At 46.9% G+C, this 14,183-nt stretch overlaps 1 protein-coding gene and 1 long non-coding RNA gene across 4 annotated transcripts; one reads left to right on the forward strand and one right to left on the reverse strand.

The window, feature by feature from the left end:
- Positions 1-1,296: 1,296 nt before the first annotated feature.
- VAMP8 (vesicle associated membrane protein 8) lies at positions 1,297-12,324 on the forward strand. Of its 3 annotated transcripts, none has more exons than XM_045446718.1 (3): positions 1,297-1,318; positions 10,470-10,628; positions 11,879-12,324. In XM_045446718.1, exons 1-3 carry the CDS (start codon positions 1,316-1,318, stop codon positions 12,020-12,022), a joined length of 306 nt encoding a protein of 101 aa, XP_045302674.1. In that variant the 5' UTR covers positions 1,297-1,315; the 3' UTR covers positions 12,023-12,324. The 3 variants fall into 3 exon arrangements, with proteins under 3 accessions (XP_045302674.1, XP_045302673.1, XP_045302672.1); XM_045446717.1 differs by lacking the exon at positions 1,297-1,318 and adding an exon at positions 8,896-9,102; XM_045446716.1 differs by lacking the exon at positions 1,297-1,318 and adding an exon at positions 9,376-10,090.
- Positions 7,175-9,044, reverse strand: LOC123581061. Its single transcript, XR_006703577.1, has 2 exons — positions 8,942-9,044; positions 7,175-8,324 (listed from the first exon to the last, which is right to left on the reverse strand). It is a non-coding gene; the product is annotated as an uncharacterized LOC123581061 (long non-coding RNA).
- Positions 12,325-14,183: the final 1,859 nt, after the last annotated feature.

Here is a 14,183-nt window from a genome sequence, read left to right on the forward strand (position 1 = left end):
CCCACAAAAAGTTACACAAGTAACACTACTACTACAGTAGTACTGTATTGTTTTACTTGCAAATCTCTTTAATGTGTGCCTTAATTGGAAACAGCTAGATTCTCCTATCTGCTTCTGGATTTGATCTGGTGTTGAATGAAGTATATGAAGGAAATCTGGCCTCATAGATACTCAGTTGTAAAAGGAAAAAAAAAATTTTTAATAACTTTTTTAGATAATTGTGGGTCTCCATCTTTGATACCTCACCTAAACTTAAAACTGGTAGTTTTTTATTTATTATTTTTTTTTAAATTTTTTTTCAACGTTTATTTATTTTTTTTGGGACAGAGAGAGACAGAGCATGAACGGGGGAGGGGCAGAGAGAGGGAGACACAGAATCGGAAACAGGCTCCAGGCTCTGAGCCATCAGCCCAGAGCCTGACGCGGGGCTCGAACTCACGGACCGCGAGATCGTGACCTGGCTGAAGTCGGACGCTTAACCGACTGCGCCACCCAGGTGCCCCAAAACTGGTAGTTTTTTAAAGGTTAGTTGGATGTGGACTCTGAAACCAGATCAATGAACTTTTATGCTTTGTTACATTAAATCACGGTATATCTTATACTTTGAATGGACCTTTTACAAAATCATGCATTTAGTCATTTGGAAAACGTTTCACTGAGTTATGCTGCTCTTCCAAATTCAGAGTCTTTTAAATGTTGGGAAGCTGCCAAGCTCACAGTGGCAGATACAAGTTTTCCAAAACTTTAATTTTCACTTGAAAGCTCAAATTTTATCATTGGCAACAAATGCTGTCTATTGTTTTCCTTTAAGGAACAGTCACACTCCTTTCTTTTTTCAAAAACTATCTGCCAAATGTGCCAGTTGGAATAACCATAGTCTGTCCAATATCCTCAAGTAAAATGATGTTTCATTTTTTAAAAAAAGAAAGAAAAGGGGTGCCTGGGTGACTCAGTCAGTTAAGCGTCCCACTCTAGATCTCAACTCAGGTCATGATCTCCTGATTTGTGAGATTGAGCGCCACACTGGGCTCTGTGCTGACAGTGTGGAGCCTGCTTGAGATTCTCTCCCTCCCTCTCTGCCCCTCCCCCGTACATGCTTCCTCTCTCTCTGAAAATAAATAAATAAGCATGAAAAAAAAGTCTTAAAGAAAAAAAAACCCCAAAGATACCCAACATCTTATTTTATTAGGGAATTGCAAATTAAAACAACGAGAGAATTATCAGAATGGTTGAAATCCAAAGCACCACCACCAACTAATGCTGGCGAAGACGTGGAACAACAGGAAGTCTACTTCATTGCTGATAGGAATGCAAAATGGTATATAGCCCCTTTGGAAAAACAGTTTAGAAGTTTCTTAACAAAACTAAACATGGTTTTACCATGTGATCCAGCAGCTGTGCTCCTTGGCATTTACCCAAATGAAAAGTTATGTCCACACAAAAGCTGTGCCCAAATGTAAAGCAGCATTATTCATAACTTCCCAAACTTGGAAGCAACTGAGATGTCCTTCAATAGGTGAATGGATAAACAAACTGACACATCCATACAATGGAATATTCAGTGATACAATGAAATGAGCTACCAAGCCACAAAAGGACCTGGGGAACCTTAAATGCCTATCCCTAGGTGAAAGAAACCAATCTGAAAAGGCTATATATGGTATGACCCAAACTGATAACCCTGGAAAAGACAAAACTGGTTTTAAGGCAAAAGATCTGTGGTTGCCAGGAACTGGGGGAAGGGAGGGAGAGATGACTAGGTGGAGCACATGGGGTTTCTAGAGAAGTGACACTATTCTGTATGATACTGTAATGGTATCATGGTACATACATGTCATTATACATTTGGCAAAACCCATAGAATGTGAACCCTAATTAAATTGTGGGCTTTGTTAATAATAGTGTATTGATGTTAGCTCATCAATTGTAACAAATATACCACACTAATGCAAGATGTTAATAATGGGAGAAAAATGGGAGAGGGCTAAGAGGTGTATGGGAGTTGTCACATTTTAACTACAAAAGTGGTTTTTCTTAGAACAACTGTGAGACGGCCATCATCCTTGGGTATGCAAGGCGCTGTGTGCGTATTTCCCATTTCTTCACCCAAAATAGTAAAGGATGTGTACCCCAGTGTCAAGCATTAATAAAATTAATAATTTATACTGCTTCAGGGTGCCTGGGTGACTTAGTTGGTTAAGCATCCAACTCTTGATTTAGGCTCAGGTCATGATCTCATGGTTCATGGGTTCAACCCCACCACGTCAGGCTCTGCGCTGACAGTGTGAAGCCTGCTTGGGATTATCTTCTCTCCCTCTCTCTCTGCCCTTCCCCTGCTTGTGTGTGCATTCTCTCTCAAAATAAATTAAAAAAAAAAATGCATACTGCTTCACTAGGGATGTCCTTAATTGAAAATGGCATTATTTGAAAATGCAAGTGCACAGCAGGGAGGAATACAATGACTACTACAATTTGGTGTCTCATTCCTGCTAAGTTGCCAACAATTTTATTACCCATGGTTGCTTTTGTATCATCAGTGCAAATTGCTTTCATATCAGTGCAAATGGCAACATAATTAAAAGGACAAATAATGGGTCCATATTATTACAAAGGTAGTTTTGTCCCAGGGTTTTGTGGACCATGTGTTGAGAACAATTATCCTAAAGGGAAGGAATGTCAGGAATAGATGTAAAAGTAGGGATTACTAGGGACAGATGTGTTTGGCAGGTAGAATCACTGGGCTAACTGTTCCTGCGGCTGACGGTCTGGCCCACTTCTAGGTTATCCTAACAGACAGGGTAGGCCAAGTCACTTTGGAAGCCATTGATCTATTTATAGGGGGGAGTCACTTAATCTGCTGTCAGCCCCAGCCCAAATGAATTTGGTGTGGGTTGGAAAGTTTGGGCTAGCTCTTCTAAGACCACTCAAATTAGATGGTTCCATTAAATTCAGCAATTATGATCTGTTATGTGACAAGAACTGTACAGGTTACAGAGAAAGAAACAAATTAGTAAGCTGTGGCCTCTGTCCTCTTCCTTGAAGGACAAGGAAACATAGTAATAAAAGAATATAGAAATAATAGGATAATAACAGAATATATAAAATTCTGTGTATTTTTTAAAGTTTATTTATTTTGAGAGAGAGAGTACGTGCACATGTGGGGGGGGAGGGGGCAGAGAGAGGGAGAGAGAATACCAAGCAGACTCCATGCTGTCAACACAGAGCCTAATGCGGGCTTGATCCCACGAACTGTGAGATCATGACATGAGCCAAAATCATAAGTCAGATGCGTAACATACTGAGCCACCCAGGCACCCCTATAAAGTCCTAAGTATTAAGTGGGGTTTAAAGTACTGTGGGAGCATTGAGGAGGAAATGAATTATGACTGGAGAACTCAGGAAAGTTTTCTGAAAACGTGAGCTGGACTTTGAAGGATGAGTATAATTTTGAGAGAAAAGAGGGAAATCAAAAGTTCTTAGTAGTCTTGGGTGAACGAAGAGCATTCTGGGTAAGAGAAGTACAGCTAATAAATGAGCTGTGGTAACTCAGTACCTCTCCACCCCATGATTTTAACTTGTTTTTGTTGAAGGGGTTGATTTCCAGTTTATCCTTTCAGGACCAGTATACAAAGACTCATGCCAGTTAGCATTTGTTTATCCATAAAATGGCCCAAAATCCAGGAAAGAGATTTCTTCATGGATCTTTTCTAATAAAAATTATCTTTTTATATGCACTGGAGACAAAGAAGCCCTCTTTCAGATCTCTTGATTCAGTACCCCAAACATTAAATGAGTGCCTACTATGGTTATGGCATATATTATTTTCTACAAGGGTACCAAAGTGAAGACATAGCCCCTATCTTCATAGAAGTTAGAGTCTTGGAGGAGTCAAATGTATATGCGGCTAATGGCAAAGCGTATTATAGATTCTATAAAAGATAAAATGTAATGGAGATCAGAAGAGGAAGAAGTTAACTTCAATGGGGAAATCTTGAAGGCTTCACGCAAGCAATGTCTTAAATATGAATAGACTTAGTGATGAGTGAAGCAGGATATTTGCTCATCATAAGAAAAGTCTGCTTGAACAAAGATATAAAAGGGGATGGTGTGGGGGCTCCTGGGTGGCTCAGTCAGTTGGGCGTCCGACTTTCTGCTTAGATCATGATCTCACAGTTTGTGGGTTCGAGCCCCATGTCAGGCTCTGTGCTGACAGCTGAGAGACTAGAGCCTGCTTCAGATTCTGTGTCTCCCTCTCTCTCTGCCCCTTCCCCACTCGCACTCTGTCTCTGTCTCTCTCAAAAATAAATAAACAAAAAAAAAAGTTTAAAAAAAGGGGGGGATGGTGTGTTTGAGGAAGCACATATAATTTGGTATGATTGAAGGGAGTGGGAGGTGAGTCTCATGGGAGATAAGTTTTGAAAACTAGGTTAAAAAGAATCTTGGGATGCCAAACCGGGAACTTTGGGCTTTACTCTGGGGACCAGGTGGAGCATACTCAAATCTGTGTTTGGGAAGATAACAAGCAGCCCTATGAGGAATGGATGGGAAAAGAAGGGTCAGTTTGGAGGTGGATGGAATTGTCCAGAGAGGAGATAATACTGGTGTTACCTAGGAAGCAGGAGCTGGTGTGGAAAGGAGAGAATGGATAGAGAGATGTGACCAAGATAGAATCAAGGCTTAGTGATGTCCCATTGTGGATGTAGGATGGTTTAGGCATCCCTAGCTTGGGAAACTGGGGGTTTCCCAAGAATGGGAGTACTACTACCCAGCAGGAGGAATACGGGGAAAAGATAAAGGGCTTGCTTTTTTTTTTTTTTTTTAATTTTTTTTTTCAACGTTTATTTATTTTTGGGACAGAGAGAGACAGAGCATGAATGGGGGAGGGGCAGAGAGAGAGGGAGACACAGAATCGGAAACAGGCTCCAGGCTCTGAGCCATCAGCCCAGAGCCTGACGTGGGCCTCGAACTCCCGGACCGCGAGATCGTGACCTGGCTGAAGTCGGACGCTTAACCAACTGCGCCACCCAGGCACCCCAAAGGGCTTGCTTTGACTGTCAGAGGTGTCTGTGGAGAGGGCATTGGAGACGCAGTAGTAGCAATTGAAAGCAAGGTCAGGGCTGGAGATACAGATTTGGGGATCATCCAGAAATGGCTGCTACAACCATAAAGTGTTGCACTTCCCTAGGGAGACCAGGGTTTCAGCCTTAGAACTATTGACATTTTGGTCTATGTAATTCTTTGTTGTGAGAGAGCTGTAGGAAATTTGGCACCCTTGGCCTCTACCCGCTGGATGCCAGTAGACATCCCCTCAGTTGCAACAACCCAAAATGTCTCCAGATGTTGTCAAATGTCCCTTGGAGGGCAAAATCAACCTCATAGAGGACTATTACTCTAGGAGAGTGCAGAGTCGGAAGTGAAGATGGCCAAGGGCAGAACCTTCTGCTTCTAAGGTCACAGTCAGAAAGGAAGAAGGCACATTAGAAGCAATGGGGGGAGGTGACTGTGTCACAGATGGGGTGGCCAGCAGTGTAACAGTCGACAAAAGGATTTGGAGACAAAAGAGGCCTTGGCAGTGGTGAGAGCTTTGTGATCCCTCAGGAAGCAATTCCAGTTGTGCCTCCTGAATGTGCCTTTCCTTACTTTCTAGCCTTTCCCCAGAGAGGGAGTAAACTGCCCACTTGGGCCATAAGTAAGAAGACTGGGACAGATGTCAGTGTACCCCCAAAGTTTGCCTGATTGCTTTGCAGACTGTTAACTATTCCTCTTCCACTATTTTCTCATTCTACTTTCTCCATTAGTTTCTTTTTTCATTCATAAAGTGGTTTAGTAGAAATATAGAAATATATATCTATACCGTTTAATCCAAATAATAACCCTGCAAAGCACCTTCATTCTTCTTCCCATTTTGCAGATGAAGAAACTGAAGCTCCCAGAGGGAAGTGGCTTGCCCAAGACTCTACAGCCAAGGAGTAGGAGAGCTGATACCCAAATCTTCTGATCACATAGGGACTGAGAATATTCTTCATCACACCGTGATTGCTTCTTTGACTGCCACTCCTACCACCTAGCATTTTTCTTTTCAGAGTGACTGATATTCCATCTCTCCTGGGATAGAGCCTTCCTTAACTGTAAGGGAATCGATGACTTGTTTCTCTTCTTGCACCCTGCCCGTATTATCATTTCTTTTTCCTTTCTTTTTCTTTTCTTTTCTTCTCAAGTAAGCTCTAGGCCCAATGTGGGGCTTTAACTCATGACCTCAAGATCAAGAAGCACATGCTTTTCTGACTGAGCCAGCCAGGCACCCCCATCCGCATAGTACCATTTCTGCTCATTGTGCACTGTTTGGTGCCTTACTGAGTGTCTCATCTTGTGAGGGCATTAGCAAGTGGTCTTCTGCCCAAGGGTAGCATTGTGATGTTTGCACAGTGAGGTGAGGCCAAGCCTGCAGGGATTCTGCATGGTGAAGACAAGGTGGAACAGGTTGCAGTCCCAACTCTGGGCCCTAGAGAATCTCCCTAATGGCTGCTGGATCTAGGCCAAGGGTCGGCTCCCTCAGGGACATCGATGTATATCCAAGGCTGGCAGTGGCATGCTAGACCCCAGTAACTCCTCAACTACTGTCACCTTGATTTCCACCCTGGAAATCCTCCTTCATTTCTTTCTGCTCTTCTCAGACATTCTACTCTGGCCCTTTGTTTCTTGGCACCTTTCATGTTCCCCTATCCACCATTGCCTTAGCATTTGGACATTTTTTTTTTTTTTTTTTTGGAGAGAGAGAGGGCGCCAGTGAGCTAGGGACACACACAGAGAATCCTGTGAGGGGCAAAGAGAGAGGAAGAGAGACACAGAGAAGGGGGACTGACCCAAAGCAGGGCTCCAGCTCACCCGAAGTGAAGCTCGTGCTCATCTGAGGTGGGACTAGAACTGATGAACCATGAGATCCTGACCTGAGCCTAAGTCAGATGCTTAAGCGACTGAGCCATCCAGGCGCCCTGGCATTCTTAATAATAGTATCACAATAGCCACCATTTACTGAGGGTTTTTTCAGTGCCAGGCACAGACAGTGAGGTAACTGAGGCTTAGAGATGTCACATAAGTCTATCTAAGGTCACACAAATATTAAGGTATGGATCAGCATGTCTAATAGTAAAAGAAAAGAAACAGGTGAAATTAATTTTATCAATTTTTAAAATTTAATTCAATATACTACAACATTATTTCAACATGTCATCAGTATGTAAAATGACTAGTGAGATATTTACATTCTTTTTTGCATAACAACTCTTTGAAATACAGAGTGTACTTTATTTACTCTTACATCACTTCTCAGTTCATTCTAATTTGTTTAAATTTTTTTTTTTGAGAGAGAGAGTAGGGGAGGGGCAGAGAGAGAGAGAGACAGAGAGAGACAGAGAATCTGAAATAGACTCCGCACTATCAGGGCTTTGCCTGAGGATGTGGGGCTTGAATACAAGAGCCATGAGATCATGATCTGAGCCAAAGTCAACCACTGAGCCTCCCAGGGGCCCCTCACTTCTCAGTTCAGATTAGCCATAGTTCAAGTACTATGTTCACAGTATACAGTACATAGTACTATGTGCACATGAGGTCAGTGGCTACTGTACTGGACAGCACAAGTACAGATCAAGGATTCTGACCCACCTCCACTTGATCACTTTATAGCTTTTTTTTTTTTTTTAATGTTATTTATTTTTGAGACAGAGAGAGACGGAGCATGAACGGGGGAGGGGCAGAGAGAGAGGGAGACACAGAATCTGAAGCAGGCTCCAGGCTCCGTGCTGTCAGCACAGAGCCCCACGCGGGGCTTGAACTCACTAATGGTGAGATCATGACCTGAGCCGAAGTCGGATGCTGAACCTACTGAGCCACCAGGCGCCTCTACTTTATAGCTTTTCTAAGGATGGTGAAAGCAGGCTGGTACTGTCCATCGAAATTCAGGTTTGCAAAATATAATATCTAAATTGGGATAAGATTTCATTATAAAGTAGAATAAAGTGTCTCAAAACTGAGGTCCAAAATTTGTTAAATCCTTTGAAAAAGCATGTGTTAGAGAAGCTGACATTTCCCTCTTAGAACTGATACTTCTGGGATGGGACAGGAATGTTTGTTCCCTTTTGTGTGACCCTGTTATTGTTCTGTCTTCATAAATACCATCCAGGAAGACTGGATTTTCTGTCCTGGAGCCAGGTGGTGGAAAAATCCTTTGCCCTGGGGCCCTTCTCTGGTCCATAGGGCAGGCATCTGACCATTTCTGACTCGGCTCACCAACCCCTCATGGTGGCTCCTGAAGGGATTGTTGAACTCTGGGAGGAAAGAAGGGGTTGGTTAGCCATCATTTCCTGGTTATAACAGTGGATAGGTCTTTGTTCTGGACACTTTGCCAGGCACACTGCATGTGCTTGCTATCCTTTTATACCTCCCCACCATCCTCTGACATCATCATTAGCACCTGCAAAACCCAGAGAGGTGAAGAGGTTCATTCAGGGTCACACAGCTAATAACCCAGAGCTTTCTGACACCACAGCCAAAGATCACAGCGTTCCAGACTTTGGAGGTTTTAATACTTTCTGACCACCCATAAACATGGGAACAAGGGTTGCCGGCAAGAAATTTTCATATCTGTGTTCTGTTTCTGTGTTAATTAGCCCTGGCAGGGTGCTTAGGGTTGATTTCAGTCTGTAAGTTTTGGGGTCAGATATTCAGGACATTAAAAAAAAAAGAGAGAGAGAGAGAGAGAGAGAGACAGCTTCCCTTTCTATATCGGGAGGTCCAGAGTCAGGAAACCTAGGAGGGCTGCTTGATCTTTCTTTTCTTGTTCCTGATGAGTTAGAAGACCTTTGGTGCCCGGGAGCCCTGTTGCTTTAAGCCTAAGCCCTGGTTTGGGAGGAGACTGGGAGGGCAATGGAGGGTGCCCGCCTACCTGGGGGAACCTGCCGGAGGTGAGGCTGGAACCGCTCGGGATGCGAGGTGGGCGGGGGCAGGCTGAAAGTTGGAGCAAGCAGGAAGTGAGCCGAGGGCCGCCCGGGAGGAAACAGACTAGGCGAGTTTGCCGCTGACAGGCCTGAGCCGCTTGGAGACATGGTGAGCGAGCTGGAAACCAGGAAGGGGCTGATTCAAAGACGGGCCAGAGTGGGCTGGGGGCTGGGGATCAGGAGAGCGCGGGGGCAAAGTCGGAGGGCTGGGCCAGGGCTGACCGGCCTTTCTCCTTTGACAACTTGACTGCAAAAAGTTCGGAGCTGCCTGGGCGGGTGTTCCTGCTTCTTCTCTACTCCCTCCCCTGACCTCTGTGTCGGCCTGGAGCAGGATTTCGGTGGGGGTGGGGGATCCGAATTCCAGGCGAGGAGCTGCTGAGAGGCCTTTCATCTCCTCCTCCAGCCCTCCAGCCGCCGGGTGTTGTGACACCCCTGGGCAGCACCTCTGAAGTTCTCAGGGCGGATTCCAGCCCAGCGGCAGACAGCACCCCCCCCCCGCCCCACCCCCCCACCCCCTCCGCGCCTCCCGCCTGCCTTTCACTTTAGCCCTAACCCCAGGAATCTGTCTCTCTGCCGGGTCTGAGGAATCAGCCCCCTCTCCATAAACGTGAGGAAGAGAACTAAGGGTTTGTAAAAGAACCAGAAGTTGGATTTCTGTGATAACCCATTTAGTTTGGACCCACGGCTCCTGGCCTGTTTCAAGAGGTCTAGTGGGTCAGGGTGGGAGGAGCTTAATAATGGTTTTTCCCTCCTTGTTCAAAAACCTTATCATCAGCCAGGGCAGACTGGCCCTCCATTTCCCCCAACACCCAGGCTGCTGTTTTTATTTAATATCTGCTTAAGCAGGCAGTCGTGGCTTGGTGCCTGCGCATGGTGCTGTGTGGTGGGGAAAGCAGAAGTTTGTGGCGCAATGACTGTCCCTCATGGGGCCTGGTGAGGGACTTAGAGCCTGGTTGCTGTTGCTCTGGGTCACAGCAGTTAGGCTGGAGGCCTGGGACCCGAACTGCTCTCCAGCTACTCTCTTGCAGGGAAGGGGGGGTGTGCTAGCTGAGGGTGTTCTGCTGCCCAGCACACATATTTGTAACAAGGACCCTTTGGTAAGTAATGGTTTAGGGTTTCTACTTTGTAAGATGCCTGCTCAGCAGTTCCCTCTAACCCAATCAGAGGAGCAAGGAAACAGTGGAGAGGGATTTAGTGCTGTGTTTCTTTTCCTCATCAGGGGCCCTGAGAACCTGAAAAGAAATTTGATCCAGTCTGTCTAGCATCAGCACTCAACTTCTGAGACTTAAAAATGCATTTATTTTTTGATTACATGAGTAATACATGAAAACATTCTTTTTGTAAACAGTTCAAACATTAAAAAAAAAAAAAAAAAAAAGCTAAAGTCCATCTTAGGCCTTCTCCTCCTCCGGCCTCTGAGGCTGAGTCTCAGTTCCTCCACTGCTTGACCTAATTAACCCCTGTGTTGCTGCCCAGGAGGAGGCCAGTGGAGGTGGAGGAAATGATCGTGTACGGAACCTGCAGAGCGAGGTGGAAGGAGTCAAGAATATCATGACCCAGAATGTGGAGCGGATCCTGGCCCGAGGAGAAAACCTGGACCATCTCCGCAACAAGACAGAGGATCTGGAAGCCACAGTGAGATGGGGAGCCCACTGGGGGTAGAGGAAGAAAGGGGAGGGTAGGATTGTTGAGGTTTGGGGGTTGGTGGTGTTGGGGGCAAAATGAATAGGAGGAAAGTCTGCCTTTTCACTTGTTTTGGGAATTGATGAGCGAGTCCCCAGTTCTGAAACTGCTCTATTCCACTGATTGGGACTGGGATCCAGGGAAGGGGTCCAACCACTGGGGAGGGTGGATGGGGCTGACTGTTGGAGGTATTTTCTGAGACAGACGACCCCGGTCAGGCCTTGCATTCTTAGGCTTCTCTCCCATGAAACTGATTTTTCTCTTTGAAGGCTTCCCTTGACAATCATTTGGACCTGACCTCCCCAGGGCAAAAATATTGGCTCTGGAAAATCCTCCTAGGGCCTTTGGCTTCTCTGGGAGTTATTTGGCAGGGGGTAGAAAACTGCTGGAGTTTTGCTGAGTCTGCTTTCAAAAGAAGCTGGGAAGAGCAGTGAAATTCTTTGATCAAAGGGTCCTCTGCTAACTGAAGGCTAGAATAATATCTCCCACACATCTTGCTAGACCTCATTCCTCTCTCTCTCCAGCCAGGGGCTGAAGCCAGCTGCTCAGGGAGGGAGTAACTCTAACAAAGTAACTCCAATAAAGGCTGGAGCCTAAGGTTCCACATCCACAGGGAGAGACTGGCCGTGGCTTTCTGAGTCCTGTGTGTAATCTTGGGTATAGGTCCTTTGTCTCCTGTCTCCCTGGGACTTAGTGTTTCTTTCCATAGCCTAATCAGGGGAGCATGGCCCAGGGAAACTTAATTTCTGCAACTTGAGTTGAGGAGAAAGAGCAGTTTCTGTCACCTCCAACCTCCATGCTGCCCTGGCCCACCCTCCAGCCTCAGTAGTCCCCGTGGGGTGAGGGGTCATGCATCCAGGGAGATGTGACCATCTGGAGCTTGTACCCCTTGGCCCCAGTGTGTGCACTCCCAAGGTGGATCGTGCAGACAGTATCGCACCCCTGGGTGTGAGCATAGGTGCTTCAAGGTGCCTGATGGTGCAGGGTAAGAAGAGAAGGGGGAAAGCAGGGGGCCAAAGGGAGTCCAAGAACTCTAAATTTGAACGTGGCCCACCAGACTGTCATGAAGGCAGGAGGACAGAACATTTTTTGTCTAACAGTCTGTTATTCCAACTGATCACTTAAGTATTTAGATGTACGGCGTGTGGGCCTCTGTTCCAGTGGGAGGATGCACTGGTTCACTCTGCCTTATCCCCCAACAGTCGGAGCACTTCAAGACCACATCACAGAAGGTGGCTCGGAAGTTCTGGTGGAAGAACGTGAAGATGATTGTCCTCATCTGTGTGATTGTTTTTATCATCATCCTCCTCATCGTGCTCTTTGCCACCCATGCCATCCCAACTTAGGGAGCCCCTCCCCTGCCCCCCGTCCTCCTCTTCAGGGAAGCCCTCCATAGTGGGTGCCAAGAAGGGCCCTCTCTCCCATCCTCAGCAGGAAATGCTGCTCTGTCCTCCCGCCCCTCATTCTGAGGCCCCGCTGCCATACTGTCTGCCCCAGGGAGCACCTTGGTCCCCTGGAAGGAGAGAGCCGGACCATGGCTGCATTTCATGGGCTCTCAGAGTTGGTTGGAGAGACACCCAGAAGGCCCAGCATGTGGCTGGGAAACTGATGGTGGCCAGTGGGCAATAAAGACCTTTCAGTATCCCTACACATGTGAGGTAATTTCTCCCCTTCCATTTTGCCTTTGGCCCTTCTATTTCTTTTCCCTCTGGGCATGCCTTCTGGCTGAGATTCTCGTATTTGAGGTCCAAGTTGTTGGAGGGGTAGAGAGTGTATATTTGGAGAAGAAAGATGGAGCCTCCTCATTCTTCTCTATTATCCACAGGTCTCAAGAACCAGAATTTTCTGCGGGTCTCAGCAAATGGAAAATTCAAAATCATTTTAGGGTGGTGTGCAAGACTCCTAAGTGTCCATCTTGGGTCTTGCCACGTCCCTTTGTTACTTTTCTGCAGGAAGCGTTAGCCGAGACAGCCTGAGGGCCTCCTGCCTCTCCTGTCATTGCCATCTCTCTTCTGTGGCCCTGTTGCAGTTGAGTGAGGGGTTGGAGGAACCGGGCTGCTTTTCCTTCTCTTTGGTTCTTCAAAGTTCTTTTTTTTTTTTTTTTTTTTTTAAGTAATCTCTACAACCCATCATGGGGCTTATCCTCACAACCCCGAGATCAAGAGTCTCATGCTCTTCCGACTGAGCCAGCTGGGTGCCCCTGGTTCTACAAAGTTCTATTTGTCTTTTGTCTGCCCCTGCCCCTTTGGGACTTAGCAGGGCCTCTGGGTCTCAGCTGAGGGGGCGAGCATCTCTCCCCATGTCTCGTGGTTGGGCCCAGTCAGTGTCATAGGACAGGGCCTATGGCCCTTCTTCCCCTCCATGTACAATGGGCCTCTTTGTCTTTGGGCTTCCCTCCTCCCCACCAGGTTCCACCTCATTGCCACTCTTTCCTCTCTCTTGGTTTGGGGAAAGGGTTCTTGTCATCTCTGTCCCTATTTCTCCCCTGGGCTTTCCAGTATTAAAAAAAAAAACAAAAAAAACAAAAACCTGTTTTGGGGAGGGGTGTAGAAGGAACAGGTTTGGGAGACAGAATCTGGGACTCCTACTGGCAAGTCCTGAAATCATACTCTGAAAGCCAGGGAGGAAAAAGAAAAAAAAAAAAAAAAAAAATAAAGCCCTCTGAGCTGTCTTTGTCCTCCTAGGTCCTCCTAGGTCAGACTACAGCCATCCTCTCTCCTCAGGCCACTCCTGGACTCAAGGTCCACAGAACTGGGGTGAAACCTCTTCCCTGGGACCCAGAGTGCCCAGGGTGGGGATGAGGGCTGTGCTCACAGGGGCTCAACCCAAGGAGGGAAACCCTCAACCTCCTTCCTCAAGAGCAGCCACAGTTGTGTTGGGGGTGGCAGGCGGTGGGGTGGAGAACAGGTGGCTGTGACTTGTTTGCAGCAGTGAGAGGAGAGGGCGAGAACGGGTAGAGTCAGGAAGGCTCTGGAGGGGTGGCCTCGCCCATCTTCCGATGGAGGAGCAGGGTCATATGAGGGCAGGGCTGCAGCTGCCCTTGTGGTGAAGAGGGAAATACAGAAAAGCCAGAACTAGCACCTTCTTCATGGGGGTCCGTTTTCTTTTTTAAGCGAGGCGCCATTCACACAACATACAGTGTATACGTGTACGTACAATTGTAACACACAGCGGTGCCGTTTCAAAGTAGACAATTCAGTGGTAGGTAGTGCATTCACAATGTTGATTGTGAATAAACTTTCTTTCGTTCCAAAACTTTCTTGCGGAGTCGGTTTTTGGGTACCGGTGGCATGCATTCACCGAGGTGGCAGAGACCCCGCCTGGCTGGCGGTCCGCGTCGTCTCTAGCACAGCGCCATCGCCGTGGCACTGGGACGGTTGCTTGTTGCGGGCGATGCCTGTCTCCAGAGCCCACTTCACTGGGCCCCCCGACGTGTGGGGGCGCCGAGCGCAGAACGAGCCCCGGGCTGCTCAGGCGCAGGCGCCCGGTTCCGGGGGCTGGGGAGCC

The sequence above is a fragment of the Leopardus geoffroyi genome, chromosome A3, assembly GCF_018350155.1.
Source record: "Leopardus geoffroyi isolate Oge1 chromosome A3, O.geoffroyi_Oge1_pat1.0, whole genome shotgun sequence".
Classification (NCBI taxonomy): domain Eukaryota; kingdom Metazoa; phylum Chordata; class Mammalia; order Carnivora; family Felidae; genus Leopardus; species Leopardus geoffroyi.